Source organism: Podarcis gaigeae (assembly GCF_964106915.1).
Source record: "Podarcis gaigeae genome assembly, chromosome: Z".
Taxonomy (NCBI): domain Eukaryota; kingdom Metazoa; phylum Chordata; class Lepidosauria; order Squamata; family Lacertidae; genus Podarcis; species Podarcis gaigeae.
Window position 1 is genome coordinate 32535286 of NC_139691.1, and position 21964 is coordinate 32557249.

The 21964-nt window shown below is 45.5% G+C and overlaps 1 protein-coding gene across 2 annotated transcripts in view; it reads right to left on the reverse strand.

Annotated features, from left to right (window-relative positions):
- MID2 (midline 2) overlaps nt 1-21964 on the reverse strand; it is a 195911-nt gene that overhangs the window by 5410 nt on the left and 168537 nt on the right. For both annotated transcript variants that reach the window (XM_083722254.1, XM_083722255.1), the window contains exons 6-9: nt 20076-20203; nt 15450-15593; nt 7358-7519; nt 295-502 (exon numbers count right to left, since the gene is read on the reverse strand). In XM_083722254.1, coding sequence (XP_083578380.1) covers nt 295-502; nt 7358-7519; nt 15450-15593; nt 20076-20203 — 642 coding nt within the window. The remainder of the gene's footprint in view (nt 1-294; nt 503-7357; nt 7520-15449; nt 15594-20075; nt 20204-21964) is intronic.

The following is a 21964-nucleotide window of genomic DNA, read 5'->3' on the forward strand; positions in this document are numbered from 1 at the left end:
TGATGAAAACGGCATTCTTAGAGGTATGCGTTTTCAAAGCAAGAGCAGTTCCCAACAGCTTCTGCTGCCCCTACGCAGGTGTTGCAAAGGGGACTTGGCTGGCAGGGCCGTTGGGAAGTAGCAGGTTCCTTGCTGATGGGCACAATAAACCAGCAATCTATGCCTCGACTATAAGCCTGGGGACTCAGCTCTCCGAGTAAACGAAAGGGAGACAGGCCCACTCCTTCTTCCTCCCGGGCACCGTGCCCCTGCTTATTCTAGTTTAGGCTCAGCACCAACAGCAGAGCTACTTACCAGGTGGAGGAGCCGACTGTCACCTCCCAGTAATGGCAGCCGCTGTCAATGAAAATGTTGCCTGCGGCACCATAGCATCCTGTCCCGCTGAACCTCTCGGGAGTGTGGCTTTTTTTCAGGGAGCTCTCGTCCTTCTCCATTTGGAGCCCATCGTTGGAGATCTTCAGCTTCTTGTGTGCCATTTTGGGGTCCAGTTTGAAGGGCTGGCCTACGAGGACCAGAAAGAGAACGAAGGTGACGCAGGGCAAAGAGAAACTTTAAAAAGGTACAGAGGACCCCACCCCTCCCAGCAGCTTGCTTGCTTTGCTTATTTCCCACTTTCAGAGCCCAAAAGAGGAACCCAGAGCTGCTTACAACCATAGTAATAATTGTAATGATAAGTTTTATTTTAATTGATTGTAAGCTACTCAGGGAGCCTTTTTGGCTGAAGGGTGGGGTACAAATATTCTAAACATACATACATGCATGCATACATACATACAAAAACAAAACCAATTTAAGAGAAGATAGCTTACTAAAGGTTGAATAATCATAAACATGCTCTGGGGATAAGACAGTAGCATAAATAAATATGGGTAATGCAATATTTCTGGAGGCTGGATGAGAAGGCGTATGAGCCTCCTAAGACAAGGAGTTCCAAAACTCCCAGGTTTGTTTGTTTGTTTCATTTCCAATCAGAGCTATTGTCCCTGTTGGCTTGGCTTTAAGGAAGGGAATGCAAGTGCCCACTTTAGGACTATAGAAGGCTCCCTATAACCAGCTCCGGTCAGCAATCTGGCTGCAGCTCTTTGAGCCAGCTGAAGTTTCTGAGCACTTTTAGAAGGCGGCTCCACATGTTACAGTAGACCAAAAGGATGTAACTAAGGCATGCTGGGATACCTCAAGTCAGTAGAGCATGACACTCTTAATCTCAGGGTCATGGGTTCGAGTCTCACGTTGGGCAAAAGATTCTTGCATTGCAGCAGGTTGGAATAGATGACCCTCGTGGTCCCTTCCAACTCTACAATTCTATGTGTCAATGTGGCCAAATCAGGCATCTCAAGAAATGAGTGCAGCTGGCACACCAGCTTTAACTGTACAAGTGCATTCCCAGCCACCACAGAAACCTAGGCATCCGTGCTCAGGGCTGAGTCCTGGAGCAAGCCCAAATTGCAAGCCTGTGTCTTCAGGGGGAGGGCTACCCCATCCAGCCTAGGCTGAATCCCTATTCCCTGCTCTGCCTTCCAGCTGACCAAGAGCACCCATCCTGTTTCGATTAAGTTTCCATTTGTTCTCACATTTCTAAGGATCCTGTCCACATCCTCAGGCTGTACAAATTGGAATGTATCATTAACACTGGACAAGCAGAGGCCAAAGTTACATCCACCAGACCTGTATCAACTATAGTGTCCAAGCCAGAAGGGTGATTTTGTCAGAGAAGTGCTGAGCAAATTGTTCACAGCAGGCCTTTGAGTGGTCTAAATTCTCCTTATGTGGGCCAGAGTGTAAAAGATCCCTGAGCACTGAAAACAGCTGTGCTGGACAGCTCCTCACTGATGCAATGGAGGCATAGAGAAAAAGGTTTATTCACAGTTCACACTGCTACAGAATAGGTCTTCAAAGATACTCCAGCCTGCATTCAGTTGGACTCATTCTGAGTTTTCCACCAACATCACTCTAGTTGCCGTCTCATGCAATTCATTGTCACTAGCTCCCCAGAGAACCAGGAGGCTGGTTTGGATCCACTTCATGAGAGGGGATGATCAGAAGCGATCATGTCCACCATCCTGGTCATTTCTCCATTCCAGAGATCCAAAAGGGCTAATATATCTATCAAATCTTGCATGTGGTCATCAAATCTTGCAAGCTTCATCCAGGTGGTCCACATGTGTCTGTTGATTTGTAGCTGAAGAAGGGAGATGGCACACATCCATTGTATTAAACATTAATGTTGATTTTCAATTGTATTTCTATTGCTTCTTTTATTTCTTCCTGGCAGAAGTCTCTCCCCACCTGGAGATGCTGGGGACTGAACCTGGGACCTTCTGCATTGCAAAGCAGATGCTCTGCCACTGAGCTACAGCCTCCTCACATTTTTAAAGACAGATCTTTCTGCTCTGGGGTTGCTAACAGACAGCCAGGGAGATATTTGTGCAAGGGACAGAAATGGAGATGAAGACCCAGCAAAGCAGGGGAAAGTCGGATCTAAGTGAGTTCCTTAAGGGCTTTATTCTCTATTAACATTAATGGGAGTTATTCAGGCACATTGCAGGGAGAGCACAGCCCCCTTAAGTGCTGGTGTAATAGTCTTACAGAGCGGCAGAGACCATCAATGCATCATTTAGTCGTTCTCGCCCACATCCACAGTCACTCCCCACAACAGACGCTCTGTTATTACATCCTACAGGAAAGCACGCCTTCGCGGCTTCACAGTAATTTTTCCAGCACCGATGGAAGGTCTCGCCTTCAAGGGACTTTTCCTCACACGCAGGCTCAGGCTGCAGAAACCAATCAAAGGCAGAAAATGAGGGGCTTTTTTTGTAGATTCTGCCAGGCGACCGTGGCAAGACTCAGCCCTCAGCCATCAAAGTACACACTTTTCAAACCTGTGCAGAACACTGGGAGGGGGGAATACTCCATTGCTTAAGACAGTGGCCCCGTCTGCACTACACATTTAAAGCAGAATGATGCCACTTCAAACTGCCGTGGCTTCCTCCAAAGAATCCTGGGAACTGTAGTCTGCAAAGAGACTATGAAGAGTCCCTTCATGGAGTTAAAATTCTCAGTGTGGCTTAGCCCCTCTTCCTCAGCCTACCTGCTTCTAGGTTGTTCTTTTGCTGCATGCCTAGCACCCTTTCTACTTCCAAGTACCTGCTTCCTCTCCAGCCACTGGGAGCTGAACCTCTTGAGCACTCAGATCCAGGCTCCTAACAGGTGAACCACATCACTTACAGAACATTCCCTTACCGGTTCACTCATAAGAGCAGCTTGGCTGGATTAGGCCAAAGGCTCATCTAAGCCCAGCATCTTATTCTCACAGTGGTCAACCTATGGGAAGTCTACAAGTAGGATCCGAGATCAACACAGCTCTCCTCACTTGTCGAAACAAAATAAAAAAATTCCTTCCAGTAGCACTTTAGAGACCAACTAAGTTTGTTATTGGTATGAGCTTTGTGATTACCAAGCTTTGTGGTATGAGCCTTGTGATCACTTGTGATTACCAGCAACCAGCATGCAGAGACATACTGCCTACCACAGTGCAGGTAGAACACAGGCATCATGGCTAGTAGACAGGTGACCATATTCTTCATGAATTTCTCTAGCCCTCTTTTTAAAGCCTTCCATTAAGAGACAGAATGCAACACTGGTTGGAACTTTGGTCAGCTCCAGTAAAAGAAATTCTCATGACAGCAGTGGGGAATCTCCAGCGCATAAGTCTAAACTATGCCCACTTGCCCCCTAAGGATGTAAGACGACATCATTTTCAGGTCTGTCCTGTATTCATGGCATGCGGCACAGTTTCCATGCCACTGCAGTTCATCCTCCATAAAAATCCACTTTATTCATCTTGCTGCCTGCTGTGGCAAAGTTACCTAACCTATGCAACTTATTATAGAAATTCTGTTAAGTTACATTGCCATTACGTTATTCCACCACACTCATTTCAATGCAAAGGAAACACAATGCAAAATAATAATAATATTGTATTGTTTGCAGAAGGCAGACACCATAAATACCAACTCTTGTTTCCATCAGAATTCTCTCTGCTCCACACCTGACGTTGGTTCATGGGGTGGGGCTGTTGGGCAGATCTATTTCTCCACCCACTTCACAAGATTCATTGCAGCCACCATCTCCACTGCAATCACTTTGGGAAAGACTGTGCAACCTGAGGAAAGCACCACCAGACAGGCTGTTCCGAGGGGGAGGGCGGGGCTGCCGCCCATCTGCCGGTTTTGGCCATCTGCAGCTGCACATCTCAAGAGTTCCTCAGAACCTATCCTGGTTAATATGCCACTGATGATAACGGGCAGGTCTCTAAGCCCAGCTGGCACTGCAGCATGCCGGCTCCCCCTCGAGGGTGTTCTTGAGCTCTGTGGAGTTACTGACTTCAGTCGTAGCCGAGTTCTGCAAATTCTTGAACAATTATATGACAGGAGAGTGTACATGTGCATTTTCTGGAGGGGCAGTAACAGAATACTTCTATTACTCAACAGAAGCAGATGTGCAGAGAAAGCCCACCTGAGCATATCTCTGTTCGTTTTCTGTGGGGGTGGGGAGCTGTCAGACTCATCTACGGAGGGTGGGGGGCTTTTGAGCATTAAAGCCGTTGAATGTTTATTTTATGTGTTTTTTTCTTCCTGTTATCAATGGCTTTTTCAGACTTTTGATATTGCAAGAGTGCTTGTGCTCACACTCTTCCCTGGAGTGCAAGGAAGACAATATTTTAGGAAAAGATGAAAAATACTAAACACATAAATGAATGCAAGCCACAAGTACAAAAACAGGAGGTATGTGGCAGGATTGGATGACAGTGATTTATTTCAAGGAGGGGGAAACATATCTTCTAAATATGATGATAACTAGGTATCCTTCTCTCCCAATTACCAACGGCAAGAAAGATGTGGTGGTTCAGCAATAGTCACAAGGTGGCATGCAGAGAACAGTTCAAAGTGCCCTGCCAATTGCCCATGCATAATTCAAATCCTGCCTTCTGGGAAAAGCAAGCACTGGGAGTGCTTGAAAATAAGGCGCAGGCAAGCTTTGGGCTGGGTATGAATGGCTCAGTTGAGCAAATCTTGCTCCTTGAGTTCAGAATGGTCTCAGTGGAACAACTACTCTTTGCTTTCTATCCAGTTACCCCGACAGAAAATCAAATGCAAGCATCTGCAGCCCACCTAGGAACATCATCCCAAAGGAAAATGGCCAAGCTACCTATCACAAGATCCTGGCATCTGGCAAAGTACCCTTCTTTCTTGCAGATGTGTCCTGCAGGACCCCTTGGAACAACTTTAATTAAGAGGCCGGGTAACATCGGAGAGCCACAATAGTGATTGTGCATCTCTCCATTCGAATGCCCTTCTGCTCATCCCCTCGGGGGCTGGAAGATGCCAGTACAGTTTCAATGGCCAAGCAATCTTCCTGGCGTGACAGAGGGGTGGCGTGGGGGTGAGGAGCAGCGCTGTTTCTGCAACAAGACTCTTTATTTCAAATCAGCAATATAATCGCTAGGCTTGGAATTTCAGCAGCACATTCTTGAAATCTCTTGCTCCTTATTTGACAAGCGTAGGAAGTCAAAAGCTGACAGATCCACAGCAAAGAATCTGAACCAAGCCTTTGATTGGGTGCTCAGTTAATCTAGCAAATGGAGTTTCTCTGTGCAGAGCACTTAGCTGCATCCTAATCTCTCAGCTGACTGGCAGAAAAGGCGGCTGGGCTAGCCACCCCACCTTACCCATATCCTTAATTCTTAGCAATTTATTGACGCATGTTTACTCCCCTTCGACGGAGGTGGTCTGTTAGCACTCGGCTTATCTGTCAAGCTAACAATTCAATCCTCTTTGGAGCCCATGCAAAAATCCAAGTGATTAAAATCATAAAAAGAGAGTGGGGTCTATGGTTTGGTCTTTCATCAAAGCTGAGCCATTTGTCTCCAACATGCGGGGCAAGTTTTATTTGGTATTTATATCCACGCAATGTGCCTTCTCAGGGAGGGATGGGAGTGGTAGGAAGCAATAAATCATTTTAAAACACCCAATCAAGTACAGCAGGTAGGACAGGATTGAAACATCAAGCAAAACAGAGAGAGGCAGAGCTTCTGGGAAATTAGGGGGGGGGGGTCCCCACACAAAATTCAGCTTCTGCTGGCCGTGCAAGGCTGTGCCAAATTATAAGACAGAGCATGGCGCACCAGAATTTCTTGTACAACCTGACACCTTCCATCTCTGCCTCTGTTCTCCCTACATGCATTGCCTACCTTCACACTACTGTCAAAAGTCTACTGACTTGGATCCTCTTATAGATATTCATAGAAGAAAAGCTTCCTGTCTCCTCTTTCCCCCTGCAGCCAGCTGTGACACCCCAAATGCCTCTGTGGAGGAACTGGGGTCCCTATTGAGTAAAGTGAGATAGGGAGTGGGGGAATTCCTGGAAAGGAAGGAAAAGAGGAAGGGCCAGAGCTCTGTGGTGGAGCTTTGCATGTAGAAGGTTCCAGGTTCGATTCCTGACATCTCCAGGGAGGGCTGAGAATGTCAATACTGAACTAGATGGGTCAATGGTCTGATTCAGTGTAAGGCAGCTTCCTACACCCCATGGGAAACGTCCCTCCCATGAACTTCCTTAATTTGAGGAAGTCAATGTCATAATAATGGCACAATAACTGCATCCATCTAGCTATGTGCAGAGACCCTTGAACTCAGCCTTCCCCAACTTGGAAACCTCTGGATGTTTTCAGCTACAACTCCTATTAGCCTAAGCCAGCACAGCCACTGAATGGTTCAGAGTCTGGAACCTAGAATGTTCCAAGTGGAAATTTATGGAGAAACAGCACTATTTTCACCATCCATATACTCATGCCCAGTGTATTTCAGGCCCTTGGATGTCACCATGTGTCTCTGTTCCCCTGGCCATTTCATCCTAACACTGCCTTCCCATCCCCTTTTGCAGCCAGCAGGGGTATCTTCGCCCTTGTCCCCACCTTGCTTTCGTCTACCATAAAAGAACTAGCAAGCCAGCAGTTGGGGGCCACAACAATCCTGCCAACAGAAGGAGCCCAATACAGCCTAAATCAAGACACTAGGTGAGCCCAGCCTCCCTACACAGAGATCCATTGTTCATGGAGCCTCAGTAGCGGCCAAATATCTAGGGACCAGGGCATCTCTAGGAATGAGTTCTGAATAACTGGCCACTTTGTAGAAATTGCCGAGATGGACAGGGTTCCCTAAAGGTGACACACACTGCAGCTAAGACTACAGCCCTGAGCAAACCATACATCTGTAAAGGAGCCTTGAATGCAACCCATTCACACCCTGACTTCCCCTCCTCATTTGCTGCTTGGAAGAAAGGCATGCCTGGAGACACGTACTGTTTGTCTTGAGCCTGGCGGGTTCGCTGTTCCGGCTGCCAGCCTGGTTTATCGCCTTGACAAGGAAGATATATCTTGTGCCACTCTGCAGCCCATGCACTGTGTAGTGATTCTGCTTGATGTTGGGGACGATCATCCAGCTGTCCATAGAATTGTAGAGGCCTGCAGGAGGGAGCACAGAGGATATCAGAAAAGGTCTGCAAAAGGCCCATTGAGACTAGCATCTTGCCTCCTACAAGGGGCAACAAGGTGGCTTTTGGAAGGAAGCAAGTAAGCACTCGGGTGCCCCTCGGCACTCATCCCCCAGCAACTGGAATTCCAAAGCATCCTCTCTCAGGATACAGAAGTTCCAATTAGCTAGAGAGGGACTGATCAACCAGTTTCTGGAGCATGTCAGTTTTGCAGGTGTTCAACCGTTAAGTTATTTCTATCCTGTTTCGCACCCATCCCCATCCTGCTTTTAAGCCTGCACAAAAACGAGCATTTAAATGGCACACATTTTGCCCCAAAACGTGCGTTTTGTACACATTTCTCCCTCAATGCAAGATTAGCCTGCAAGATACGCATTTTGGAACACTTTTTGTTTTTGTTGTTTAAAAAAACCTGATACCTGCACTGGAAAATGTGAAGAGTGCCTGCACTGTCAGTATGGGAAGTGTAGATTAAGGCTGGTTCACTTAAAAACATAGACCAAATTACATTATCACCAGCATCCCTACAGTTAGCTATCATGGCCACTGCCTGTTGCTGGAACCTACCCCCCCCCCCCCAATAAATCTATCTAATACGGAGAGTGGTCTAAAATCTGGTAACAGAGACAGAAAGCAATGGAGGAGGCAAGTGCAAGGCAGGCTGAGAGTGTGCATCTTTTCAGTTGATTTAATCTCTTGCCTGGAAGGTTCAGAGGAGCCTGCAGGAGGGAGAGCGAAAGAAAAGAAGCAGCGGAGAGTGGCTCGTTTCATTATGCCATGGGAACTAAGCTCATTAAGGCCAAGCTGGCCCAGCCAAAAGGGCCCCTTGGTAGCCAAACAGGCTGGAGGTCACATCATTGGCAGCCTGTTGTCGTAACTCTTGCTTGAGAAGAAAACATGCAAGAGTTCTGGAGACAGATCAAAAAACATTCCAGGGAGGGCTGCTGTTTCCATGCTCTGCTTGGGAGGCTCCCAGAAACATCTGGCTGGCTACTTTTGGAAACAGGATGCTGGGCTGATCTAGCAGGACAGTGAAGCATCTATGAAAGTCGGCAGGGAGATAACAAAGCCAAGAAGAAGATAAGATGTGCAAGCTAAATGCAGGAAGTGGATTATCTGGCTCTGCCTACAACCTGAAGGGCCCTGGAAGAACTGCAGCAATAGGAGATAACAGCTGTATTATTAACTACCTGGGTCAGCAGACCCAGCAATACTAATTTCTTCCTTCCCATTGTAACTCTGGATCATGAAACCCAGTGAGACCCAGAGGGTGATACAGCCATCAAGCTATGTATGCACCTAAAGGAATCTAAGATCTGGGTGAGTTCTTAGACCAAAAAAAAAAAAAAAAGGACATGCAAAAAACGTACAAGATTTTAAACTGCAAAATGGAAATTTCAATACGATTTTAAAAAGCCTGTTTGTTTGTTTGTTTGAAAAAAGCAACATCTGCATCAGTAGTATCTTAGTGTTAGGCAGCAAAAGATCCAGTAGTAGCTTAATACTGATTTCCCTGTCAAAGGTTGAAATACTAATGATGTAGGTATCTTGAAAAGAGTGTGATTCTTCAATTCTATTCCCATTTATCTAGGATTAAGTCCCACTGCACTCAATGGGGCTTAGTAGACATGATGCATAGGGTTGTACTGAATCTCCCTCTGTCCTCCTGGGCACAAATGGATGAGTGCAGCATCCTATGTAGAAGTGATGCTGCTCATACTTTCTCAAAGCAAAGGGATATGGGATAGACACATGTTTGCTTTTCAGCCTGGGTGCAAAATTGTTTTTATCTAATTCCCAGAGCCTGTATCTAATTCCCAGAGGCATGGCTGCAGGAACTGTACATAAGTGAAGCACTTTATTCCTTAAGTTAAAGGTAAAGGTAAAGAGACCCCTGACCATTAGGTCCAGTCGCGGACGACTCTTGGGTTGCAGCGCTTATCTCACTCTATAGGCCGAGGGAGCCGGCGTACAGCTTCCGGGTCATGTGGTTAGCATGACTAAGCTGTTTCTGGCAAACCAGAGCAGCGCACGGAAACGCCGTTTACCTTCCCGCCGGAGTGGTACCTATTTATCTACTTGCACTTTGACGTGCTTTTGAACTGCTAGGTGGGCAGGAGCTGGGACCGAACAATGGGAGCTCACCCCATCACGGGGATTCAAACCGCCGACATTCCGATCGGCAAGCCCTAGGCTCTGTGGTTTACAGAGCACCACCCACGTCCCATTCCTTAAATTAGGGTGGCATAAACACTCATGCAGGGTGTTTGAAAGGTTGCTGCAAATATAACCTGGGTTAATAATGAGAGGGTGTACAAGCTGGAAGAGTTCAGCCTTGGCAAGGAGACAAGCCTTAACCCAAAAGTAGGTAGTCCAAAGCTGTGTATTCAGATAACACAATGCTGGGCTCCAAAGCAGACTGGCAAACGCCCCACTGTAGTCGTGATCCAGAACTGCTATGTCCTATCTGGGAGGCAGTGCTTGTGTGACAGAAAGGCCTGCATGGAAAAGTGCTGCTTTTGTCTAGCACAGCATTGCTCTGTGTAAAAGAAGAAAGTATTTCTAGAGAGACTTGATGTTTGCTAATGTGCGCCCAAACCTAGGAACTGTAGTTTGTTAAGGATGTTGGGAACTGTAGCTCTGCAAGGCTTTAAACTACAGTTCCTAGGATGGTTTTGTTTTGTTTGTTTTTTTTTGAGGAGGGATATGCTTGAAATGTGATCTATATGTATGCTATGGGTATTAAAAGTTAATGGAGCTGCAACCCAATTATCGGAATGTTAAGAGTTATATCAATTAAATTAGTTATCAATTAAATTGCACAAATTTGCATGCTAATAGAAACAATATTTCTGAAGTATTTTCTTTGTTTTCAGGTGGTGTGCATGTACGCCATGCATTGCCTTACAGGAGGCAGTTGCTCGTCTGGCAAGAGCTGAGAGGTTGTCTCTAAAGATGGCACTAGCTACTTCCAGTTTTTATAAGCACTTGCTTAAAACATTTTTCTAAAGCCCCTGCTACTTGATTAAATGGGAACACCTTTTCAGCCATTCCAAAGGTTTTTTAAAAATTGATTAACCCAACTGGTAGGACACCGAAGTCCCTTGTTATATATTGGGTTTGAACTAGCTTTGCGGCTGGCTCTCTTGCAAAGATCAAGTAGTAAAACAAAATAAAGGGGCAGATGTCGAATTCTGTTAAGGGATCTGCTTTTTTTTAGTCAATTAGACTAGCTAATTAACAAACTGATAATTGTACACACCAGTGTGCCTGGAGTAAGCTTAGTGGCTCACAAAGGGGGTGGGGAGAGATTCATTGCCTTTCCTACAGTACTGGCAGGGCAAGTCACAGCTTTAAGTGGAAACAAAGAACTTGGCTTGGCTTGTGCGTATATTTTCTGAAAATTCTCACCAAGCCCTGCTGAGGTCCTCTTGGGGTTCTGTTGCAATATGACATGAGATTTCTCGGAGGGTGAAACTGGGTTCCACAACAGTACCACCATTTTTTATTTTGCTCTAGGCTAGGAATTTGAAACCTGGGGGCTTCCAGATGCTGTTGACTACATTTCCCACCATCCCTGGCCATAGGATTGGCACACTAAGGGAGTTGTAATCCAATAACATCTGGAGGTTCACAGGTTCTCCATTCCTGCTCAACAAGGCTGTGGGCTCGAGACCCAACGGGAAATTTCACACAGGTAAGTGAGTGGCAGAGAAAGACGGAGTGCTCTGTTTCTTCCAGAGAGGCACAAGTTCCCCATCCCTACTCTAGGTCAGTCTTCCTCAACCTGGTGTCCTCCAGATGTTTTGGACTACAACTCCCATAAACCCCGACACCATGTCCAAGGGTCAGTTACAGATCATTCTCTGTGCCAGGCGGAGAAAAGCTACAGTGGCCAGAACCCTTAAAAAAAACCAACTACAATTCCCAGGATTCACCATGATGGTTAAAGGTATGAGAGTGCTTTCAATGGTGTGGATATGACCCGAGCTTCAGAACAGGATGGAAAATGGGTTTCCTGGCCTGACAAGGTAGAAGGTGACTGTGGTCAAAATTTGGGGCTACAGAAGTAGAGGAAAGTCAGCCGATGAAACAGTCCTGTAAATGGAACTACTGGCCATACTTTTTGCATACCTGCCTTTCTGCCTCCCCAAATATAGGATACAGAGATCAAGACATGGAACCATAAGGTGCTAATTCCTTGCTCACAGGCTACACAGTATGTTAAGCGATGAGGCATTGGCAGCTGTCACTTGCAACCTCTTGTTAATCCCTTCCCTGCCAAACAAAGTTTCCGCAGGAGTAATTAGACAAGAGAGACGTTTTCTATAAGAATTGTGATGTGATTTGGGGAGAAAAAGTAAATCGATCCTATTATTATTAGCTGACTGTAAGCGCACCTCTAAATGGGCTGTAATGCATGCTTGCTAGTACAACTCCCTGAACGGCTGGTCTCCAGAGACTAGGTTTCATTACATGGAGTGATTCACTGGACCACCCACCACTGTGTACACGCAACAATTAAATTGGGTTGTCAACCCTTCAAGAAGCAGAGTGAAGAGCAGAACTTCAGACTCTTTCCTCTTCTTCATCTGGCTGCTTGGATTTGTGCTCCCTGGAACCCTTATTGAAGCTTCTTCCAACCTTACACTTCCCCTCACTAACACAACCTCTCTGCTAAGGTTGCCTTGGGAGTGGCCAATCATCAACGGAACAGAAGGTATGCAATCTTCCCACTGGTGGAAAGAGAGAAAGGACAAGAAAAGCATAGAAGAGGGTCTGTTCATTCCCACAAGTCCCACGTACGATCTCTTCCCCAATATTGTAACCATTATTTCCTCGCACTAAATTGGTGTACTGCTCTACAATGTTATGTCTGCACCACAATGGCCACATGCACACCATACAATTAAATCACATTCCCACCTCCACCCCCAAAGGGAAGTGGTGCCGGGAATCGCAGAATTCTTTGGTGTATGCACAATGGATACCAAGTCAATGTTTCAGCCAGCCAGCCATGGATTACACACAAGCGTTCAGGAAAAAAACGGTACAGACATTTCAAGAATGTGCCATTTCAGAATGCAGATAAGAATTCACATGTTCAAACACTTCTCCATGTTGAACCTCTCCCTGAATACAGGAACATAGCAGATCGGGGTGAGGCTTCAACCATGTGGTTTACTCTACCTATATTCTAAAGCAATATATTCTTTTGAGGACGACACTATATTAATTTCCTCCTGAACATCTGAACTGACTTTTTTTTAAAAAAATAGTTTTTATTAAAGATTTTCTTGTATAACAAAGAAAGAAAAAGACATATGGCATCTTTTCACGTTATCTAAAGTGACTTTTAACTAGCAAATGAAAAGTTTGCTTGTTTGCTTAACGAAAAAGATTTTTAACTGATGAGAGATAGGCAAGGAAGGGGAGGGATAAAAGGGATATGCAATGATAGAGTTTGAAGCTGGCTGTTCTGTGGACATGTTTCATTACCGATAAACAACAACTGTCTTGGGAAATCAGCGTTCCTGCCCTCTCTCCATCACATCCTGTTAACCTGCGGCCGCTACACTTCTCTGCCCAGCAGTTTAACTCCATTACTTTCTTGATGGGCTATCTTGGAGACAAACTATTACAGACCAGAAATAAAGCAAGCTACTCAGAGATTTGCCTTTACAATATTAAGTTAAAATTCTTACGAACAACACCATCTTCTTTCCACTCTGTAATCACAGTCATGCAATATTCTGGCCTTGCTAAGGGGCTGATTCACAATCAAATTGCTGTGCTGAGAGTCTTGAGTTGAGTGCAGAAGCCACTGAATGATGCCAGCTTCTCCAAGCGCCAACAGAACTGTGTTTACCACAGCACCACTCAAGTTTTCAGAAGCTCAGTGATGGTACAGAAGGCCCAGGTCAAACAGCAAGCCTCCGACAACCCCTTTTCCATGTGTCAAACTTTGCATGCACCCCCCTCAATCCACTTTCAACATGCTGATATTGTTGGGTGAATTTCCTCTGGTTTACACAGCACAGAATGTAGTTAGAAAAAAAATATATAGACAGCTTAATAAAGAATACCTCATGCGTTTTTAGGTTTGCTTCAGATATTTATTCTAGTCATGCAGTTGCTCTGCAGGCTTTGCTCAGAATTGATATCTGCTTGTATAAAGCAGGAGAGACATGGCTCAAAGCCAATTTTAACCATGGTAAGTAAAGATTCCCATAGGCAACCATGTTGAGCAGATAACCTTCAAGCAGATCCTGTCATTGGGACATTGAGGCTAAAGGTTTACTTGGTAGTTTTGCTAACACTCACCCTTATAGCCTGACCCAGGGCTTCCTCGAGTTTATATACTCCAAACCTTTCAGTGTGTTTCCCCATCATCATCATCAATCATCATCATTATCATCACCACCACCAAAGGTTCACCCACACTTCCTTTTATGTTGCATTTCTAGGCGCAGGTCTGGGTTTCCCAGGTCCACATCTAAGTGAGGTATGGTTTCTTGTTGTTGTTTTTTTGATCCTAGAACTTTCTCTGGGAAAACCTGTGTTTTACCACTGACTGAGAGCAAATGGAAATCAGGTTTTGAGCGGGTTGCTGTTGCTCCAATTCAGTGGCAAAACACAGCTTTTCTGCTCTAACTACTCAAACATAGGCCTGGAAAGCCTTTGCCTAGGAAGTTGTCAGGGAACTGCCATTGCAGCTAGCAGAGGAGGCAAGACTCAGCAGCGATGCTGGAGAGGGGCCAAGCAGGGAGAGAGGTGAGTCCCCGGTTGGGGAAGATAATCAGTGCTACACCAGGGATAGAGGGGGGCTGATGGGGGAAGCGGAGAGGAGGCTCCAGGACTCTTCGCAGGAGACCAGCGAGGAGAGCACAAGTCCTCCGCTGCCTACGCCCACCCTGCGCAGAAGACCTTCGCGTAGGGAAAGTAGGCGGCGACTTGGCGTCAAAGAGCTTCTTTGCTGGAAGAGGTTCAAGAAACGCCCACTGACAGATTCTGCCAGCGACTGAACAGCCATGGAGTGGAGGGCTGTCCAGAGGGAAACGGCTTAACCAGGCAAACTAGCCCGGAAAGGCGGTAACCTACACACAAGCAACCCTTAAAGCCATTACAGAAGTGCAGAGCAAAGCTAAGTGTGGCTGAGCAGCAGGACTTGAACTTCTTAGGGGTGGAGAGAAAGACTTTTCTACTTAAGATCCCTCAGGACGTCCTTTTTATTGTGCATTCATTATTATTTGTTTTCATGGTTGGCATTGGGTCAGTTATACATGAAGCCACGTTCGATACTGTTTGTGCCTGCAAAGGTTTTTGGGGTGCACATACGGTATTATTTCCAACTGCTGCATGCCACATAGCCTTCTGCTGAAATCCTGACACACTTCATTCCACAAATGTTGTGGGGTTTTGAGGGGGCGGAGTTATATCTGTTGTATTACAGTGCAAGAGCATCCTTCTAGATTACAATAATGTGGCAACACTGGGTAGTCACTTAAGAAAAAAATGTGGACATTCCAGTATAAATCCACCACTAATTTACTATTAGTCAATGGTACGTTGCAGAATATACCTACAGAAAAATCAGTCTGGAGGGGCCCTTAAAGAAAAGAGTCACACATATTCCGTATACCCTTTCTCTCCTTAGGAATCCCTAGTCACTTACTGAATCTCTTACTGGACCTCTGTCATTTCAACAGCTGTTTGCTTCAGCAACAGCAGTCCTGACCTATCTCAGTTTTCTGAACTATAGCCTTGGTTGCTCTGGATCCAGAGGATTTGCAAAAGGTGTGAAAAGGTGAAAGTATAAAACACAGGAAAATACTGCAGGCCCATCTACAATGAGTTGATCTTCATGTCCAGGAAATAGATGCTAGCCAACAGCTACTTACTGATGAAGTTTGCCTGGCCAGTGAAGATGGTGTACTGGAGCTCATACGAGCTGACGCTGAACTCATCATCTGAGATCCAGTGGACAGTGATGGTGTCATGAGAGGCAGTGCAAAGCTCTTCACGAACCGATGGTGGGTTGGGTGCTGTGGGGGCAACAGTTGACATAAGAGGCAGAAAGTTAGCAGCTTCAGTGATGTGCTTTGACAATGCCTTAAAGAAGTCATGTTAGCCACCAGAAAATATAAAAAGCACTAGAAATGGGAAAAAAGGTTAGAAGTGATCCACTTTGATCAAGTATGCTATTTGAACAGCCCAGCACCGTGGAAATTGTAATCAATGAGTCAAAATTCAGGTGAGCAGTTTACTCTAGCAGATTGAGTTCAGGGAAGACTTGTTCTGTCAGACTGCAACAGAAGCTAGTTTGGTACAGCACTGATTGGCTTGCAAGCATTCCATAGCAACCCCCCCTTGCTCTGCAACTCTTTTAACATAACGTTTCTTTTTTAAAAAAAAAATAAAATGATGGACAAACATTTAACAAAATACATGAAGGACTAAAATAAAATATAAGGGGTGTCCACAGGAAGTATATAGAGGTGGGGAGGAAAACAGAGGAGTGAACCATCATGATGGTGGGGGAAGAATGGGGCTGCCCTCTCAACAATTCTTCAGAAGGCTGCAGGTAGCTGGGAATTTTAAGTTCTCACAGGATGTCACTTTCATTCACAATGATAAAAAAGACTCATTTAAGCAATGCTGCTCTATGTAATTACATGCTCCTTTAATCAGTTAATTGACAGGCTCTTCAGCTTCTAAAGCTAGACATCTAATTTGCTTAAAGTTGTTTAACTGGCAGATTTTCAAACATATCATTTCCCCAAAGACCTTATCTTATGCCATTGTTACCTGTGATATGTAGGGATAACACAGGGCATTCAGACACCAGAGGAGAAAAATCCTAATGGCATCCTGTATGTCCTACTAGTTAAAAACAGAGCACAATGCCCTGGGAAGTTCTCCTGTGAAAGTCTTAGTGAAATGAACAAGAGCTGTGCCAGAGTACCATTGAGCAGACCGGCTTGTAGCTCAGTTTAACATGCGGAAGGTCCCATATTCAAGCTCTGGCATCTCCAGTTTAAAAAAAAACAACCCAAAATCAGATAGCAGGTGATATGAAAGACCCTCACCTGAAAACTTGGAAAGTTACTATCAGCCAGAGGAGCAAATACTGCATAATGTAGGCCAGGTATAATGTAATTCCTCTGTTCCCAAAAGATTGTGTCCTTGCCTCAGCATTGTCTGAATTTCTTAATAAAGGGGGTGAAGAATTTGGGGCTTCCCATATGGATTACTGCAATGCATTTCATGTGGGGCTTCCCTTGCACTTGACCCAGGAGCTGCAGTTAGTAAAGAATGCTGCAGCACAGTTGTTGAAGAGCAAGACCCTTTAACATCTGTGCTCAGAGACCTGCACTAGTTGCCTATTTGCTACTGAGCCAAGTTCAGTGTGTTACTCTTGGTATATAAAGCCCTTAGGGAAGCGGGTGGCACTGTGGTCTAAACCACTGAGCCTCTTGGACATGCCAATCAGAAGGTCGGCGGTTTGAATCCACACGAGGGGGTGAGCTCCCATTGCTCTGTCCCAGCTCCTGCCAACCTAGCAGTTTGAAAGCATGCCAGTGCAAGTAGATAAATAGGTACCACTGTGGCTGGAAGGTGAACGGCGTTTCCGTGCACTCTGGTTTCCGTCACAGTGTTCTGTTGCACCAGAAGCAGTTTAGTCATGCTGGCCACATGACCTGGAAAGCTGTCTGTGGACAAATGCCGGCTCTCTCAGCCTGAAAGCAAGATGAGCGCCGCAACACCATAGTCACCTTTGACTGGACTTAACCATCCAGGGGTCCTTTACCTTTATATATACCATATTTTTTTGCACTATAAGATGCACATTTTTCCTGCTAAAAAGTAAGGGGAAATGTGTGTGCATCTTATGGAGCAAATGCAGGCTGCGCAGCTATCGCTGAAGTCAGCAGAGCAAGAGCAAGAGCTGTACAGCACCTCTTGTTCTGCTGGCTTCCCAGCAAAGCGGGATGAGGGATGGAAGGTGCTCCGTAAGGGCTCCCTTCCATTCCTCATCCCTCTTGCTCTTGCTCTGCTGGTTTCAGCGATAGCAGCGCAGTGCCTCTTCAGCGAAACGGGAGGAGGAATGGAAGGGAGCCCTTACAGAGCCCCTTCCATCCCTCATCCCGATTTGCTGGGAAGCCAGCAGAACAAGAGGCGCTGCACAGCTCTTGCTCTGCTAGCTTCAGCGATAGCTGTGCAGCTTGCTCTGGCTTTTCAGGGAGGTGGGAGAAGGGACAGAGGGCAGCCCATCAGTCCTTTCTCCCACCTCCTGGAAAAGCCAGCAAGAGCCACTCTATCTTTAAAGAGCTGCGCCGAGTGAGTGTGTCTGCAGCTCTTTCTGGCTTTTCTTGTTTTCCTCCTCTAAAAAAATAGGTGCATCTTATGATCGGGTGCATCTTATAGAGTGAAAAATATGGTATATATAAAGTCCTTAATAGCCTGGGACCAGATCATTTGCCTTACCCCATATCTGCCACCTTGACCCCTTTGATCTGTAGAGCTGGCATTGTGACAGGTGCCACATAGTACTTTTTGTCTACCACGTTGTCATCAGGCAGGCTTTATTTTCTGGCTTTCCCTGGATAATGCCAGCTCTCTTAGCCACTTGCTTCCTTTCCCAACCCCTCATTGGTGGATCTACTACCATCCATTTAACTCCAGATATTAACACACTGCTTAATTTTCTCTCTCTGCAGCTTCAGTCCACTGGGAAATTTCACCAGAATCCATCCGTGGCCCCTTGCATAATGCGACAGATGGCTGGGAGGGCCTCCTGTCCACGAAAGACAGAGAGATCACATATTAAGGCTGAAACAATGAAATCCGACTCAAGACATTTGGACATAATCAGGTTAATAAACTAATTAAAGCCAAGCTGTCCTGTCAAAACTTGTGTGTGAATGTCTCTCTGTGTGTGAATGTGTGTGTTTTAATAAAAGGAATTTTAAAAAACCCTGGGAACAAGTCACATTCCTCTGCACTATGCCAATTTTTACATGCCCTGCTACAATAAACAATTGGATTTACAGACTGAGAGGCCTAAGGACTTCTGTAGAATTTCTCCTAAAAGATGCATGCTTCTAAGGGAGCCAAAGAGAGGCTGCACTGACTAGCAGTGGCTCTTCAGTGTCTCAGGCAATGAGCCCTAGGAGATGTCTTTGACTGAATATGCGACATTCTGCATGCAAACAGGTGCTCTGTCAGTGAGCTATGGCCTTGGTCAATGTCCAACAGAATGAGGTGATATGGTAGACTGAGCACAGGCCCCCTCAGAGGCCCAGAGAGACCCGGGGCCACGTACAGTTTTGGAGGCCCCTGATCATAATAAAAGCTTTTTTTAAAAATGGCAGCACTTGAAAACAAAATAAGGCACCAAAAAAGAGTAAATAGCTCGCTTACATAATCAGCTGATTGAGAAGACATGCTCATCACAATCTTGTGCTATTGGAAGTGACTTTTCAGATCAAAATTTAGAGACATTTTTAGCTCTTTAATACGACAAATTCTACATCAGTTTACAAAAAACATGTATGTTTTTTACCAAATTAAAATGTTTGCTTAAAGCATTTGCTCATATTTACAGTTATAAGCTGACAGAACACATCATGTTTTAGCTTGATATGCATAAAAACAGGTTGCAAAACTTATTAAATCCCCCCACATTAAGAAGTGTCTAAATTTGGGGACCCCCTTTGAGGTTGAAACCTAGGACAAATGACCCTCTTGTCCCCCTTGAGTTGGCCCTAACTCTACCATCTCAAGATGAAAGTGAGGAAAGCCCCATTTTGAAATGCTCCTATGCAGAAACCCAGCACAGCAAGAAGAGGACTTTGCTTATATTCTACTTGCAGGAAGTATTATATGTAGGGAAGCATTCAAAAACACCATATGCCCACCCATCACCTCAAGTGGATGCAGGACATTTGCATACGTGGACCAGGTCCTGCAGGCCTGGATAATGAACTTAAGTGGCATCTGCTGTTTGGAGTAAACATCACCCACCTACTCCATTTCTTAGCTAACAAATACAGCAAAGGTGTGTGGCTATGAAGCTGCTGATGTTACCAGCTCTGCAGGTAAGCAAGCCTCCTCTGCTTACCAGAAACCTATTGCTACTACGGCTGCCATGAAGCAGAACAGAGTCTCCTCTTAAGGATGAGTCAAAAGATATTGTTAGCCAGCCCCTGGGACTCTCTTTCTCTCTCCATTTGTGCTTGAGTCTGGTGGAAGGGAATCTTGCCCCCTTCCACAGGATTTCAAAACAAGCAGAAGACGAGCCAAATAACATTGTGTTCTGCACTGGTGGAATCAGAAGCCCCGTGAAATGCCAACTGAGCTGTAACATTGGTATTACCCAAAAAGCATAAGAAGGAAGCCATATCCCGCCCCCCAGCCCCCAAATTTCCACTGACAGGTTTACAAAGAAAGCAGGTCAAATTGGGAGCGGGGGAAAGTTTGGGGATGTGCGGAGGGTGAGCTGGGATTGCAGAATCGGCACAAACCTGTTAGATAATCCAGCCCCTCCAGCAGTTTCTTCTCTCTGGAAAAATCTAAAGCAAAGTTTTCAAAGGCATCATTTAAATTGATATCGGGTATCAAAACTTGAGAGGATGCTGTTGCCATGGCGACCCTGAAAGACAGAAGAGAGCATCAATATACATTAGGTGGTGTTTGTAACTCCCAGGCGGCACTTTGATTTTTGATTAAAGAGCTGAAAACAGCCTGGCAGTGATATAACCACCAGCAGGAAGAGAAGGGGAGGAGAGACGCCCAGGCTTCAAATGCAGGACCTCAATTGCCCGTGCAAGAGTCTGGTAGCTGGAAGATTGTGTAATGAGCTCCCCTCCCCAATTCCCAAATCCTTCCTTGATCTCCACAAGAGCCATATGCATCCCATTCGCTTGGAGAGGTGGCAGAAATCAGAAGCCCTTGGAGGCTCAAATCCTCCAGATCAGTAACCATCACCTTTTCAGATTCTGGTACCACATTTAACTTCAACCTATAATACTTCACTTTTAATATTTTTACCCTACCTCCTTTGTGCTTCTCCTTCTCTCTCTCTCTCTCTACCACAATCTTTCCCACTGTTCCCCCATCTTTATGTCTCCCTTCCTCTCCTTCACTTAAAAACTTTATAAAAGAAGAGAGTGACCATGGTGGAACTCATCTTAGAGCAGGTTAAGACCCAGTTTATTTAGGCACTAGATGACTCTCAAAATTGGACTAGATGACTCTCAAAATTTATAGCAATGTCAAATACTTGTCATGTTCCCCTTCCCCACCAAGCTCCCAATACCTTAACCCTCACTATGGGATGTTTTGAATCCCTATATTTGAGTCCTAGCATTGACTACAGAGGGAGGGGCACCTGCCTTGCGTTCAGAAAGTCTTAGGCTCAACCCCCTGGTATTGCCAGTTAAAAAGGATCTTGAGTGCTGGCAAAGCATCTGCCTGGAGGTAGAGGAACCTACCACCAGTTAGAGTAGAATAACTTTTTCCAACTTGGTACCCTCTGATTTATTTTTTTACTACAATGCCCATCATTTCTGAGCACTGGTCATGCTGGTTGGAGCTGACGGGAATTGGAGTCCAACAGCCTCTGGAGGGTACCAGGCTAGGGAAGGCTGGAATAGATATTGCTGGATTTGATGGGCCAGTGCTCTGGGCTTCACACATAGGCTCCATCTGTGCTGAACATGTGCTGCTTTAAACAGCCATGGCTTCCCTTCAAAGTCTCCTGGGAACTGTTGTTGGTTAAGGGTGCTGAAAACTGCTAGGAAGCCCCTATTCCCCATCCCAGAGCTACAATTCCCAGAGTTCCCTAGGAAGAGAGATTGATTGTTTAACTATCTGAGAACTGTAGCTCTGGGAGAGGAACAGGGGACTCCTGTCAACTCTCAGCATCCATAGCAGACTACAGTTCCCAGATTTATTTTTTGTGGGGGAAGAAGCCATGACTGTTTAAAGTGTTTGATGCTGCTTTAAATGCATAGTGCAGATGAAGCCATATTTTACATCCAGGGCCTGGGACTGATTCAAGAGTGAACCATGTCTCAAACTAACCCATGCTTCAAAGAAGAACTGCAATCCAGTGGACAGGAAGAGTAGCCATCCCAAAATCTGTGAACATATGAAGTTAGAAGGAAAAGGAACTCTCAGAGCATTTACCTTCTCACAACACAGGATAACTAAAAATCACTCCTATGTTCCAGGGGTATAAGGCAGGGTTTCCCTGTTCCCTAACAGCCTCCCAGAAGGTGTTGAGCCCCTACACCCTTTTTTGTTTTTAGATACTACCCAGCAACTACTGTGGCATGCTCATGGGATGACAGTGAAGAGGCTGATCCTGTTTGGCAGCAATCAGCCTAGCATATTCGCACTAGCGCTTGCG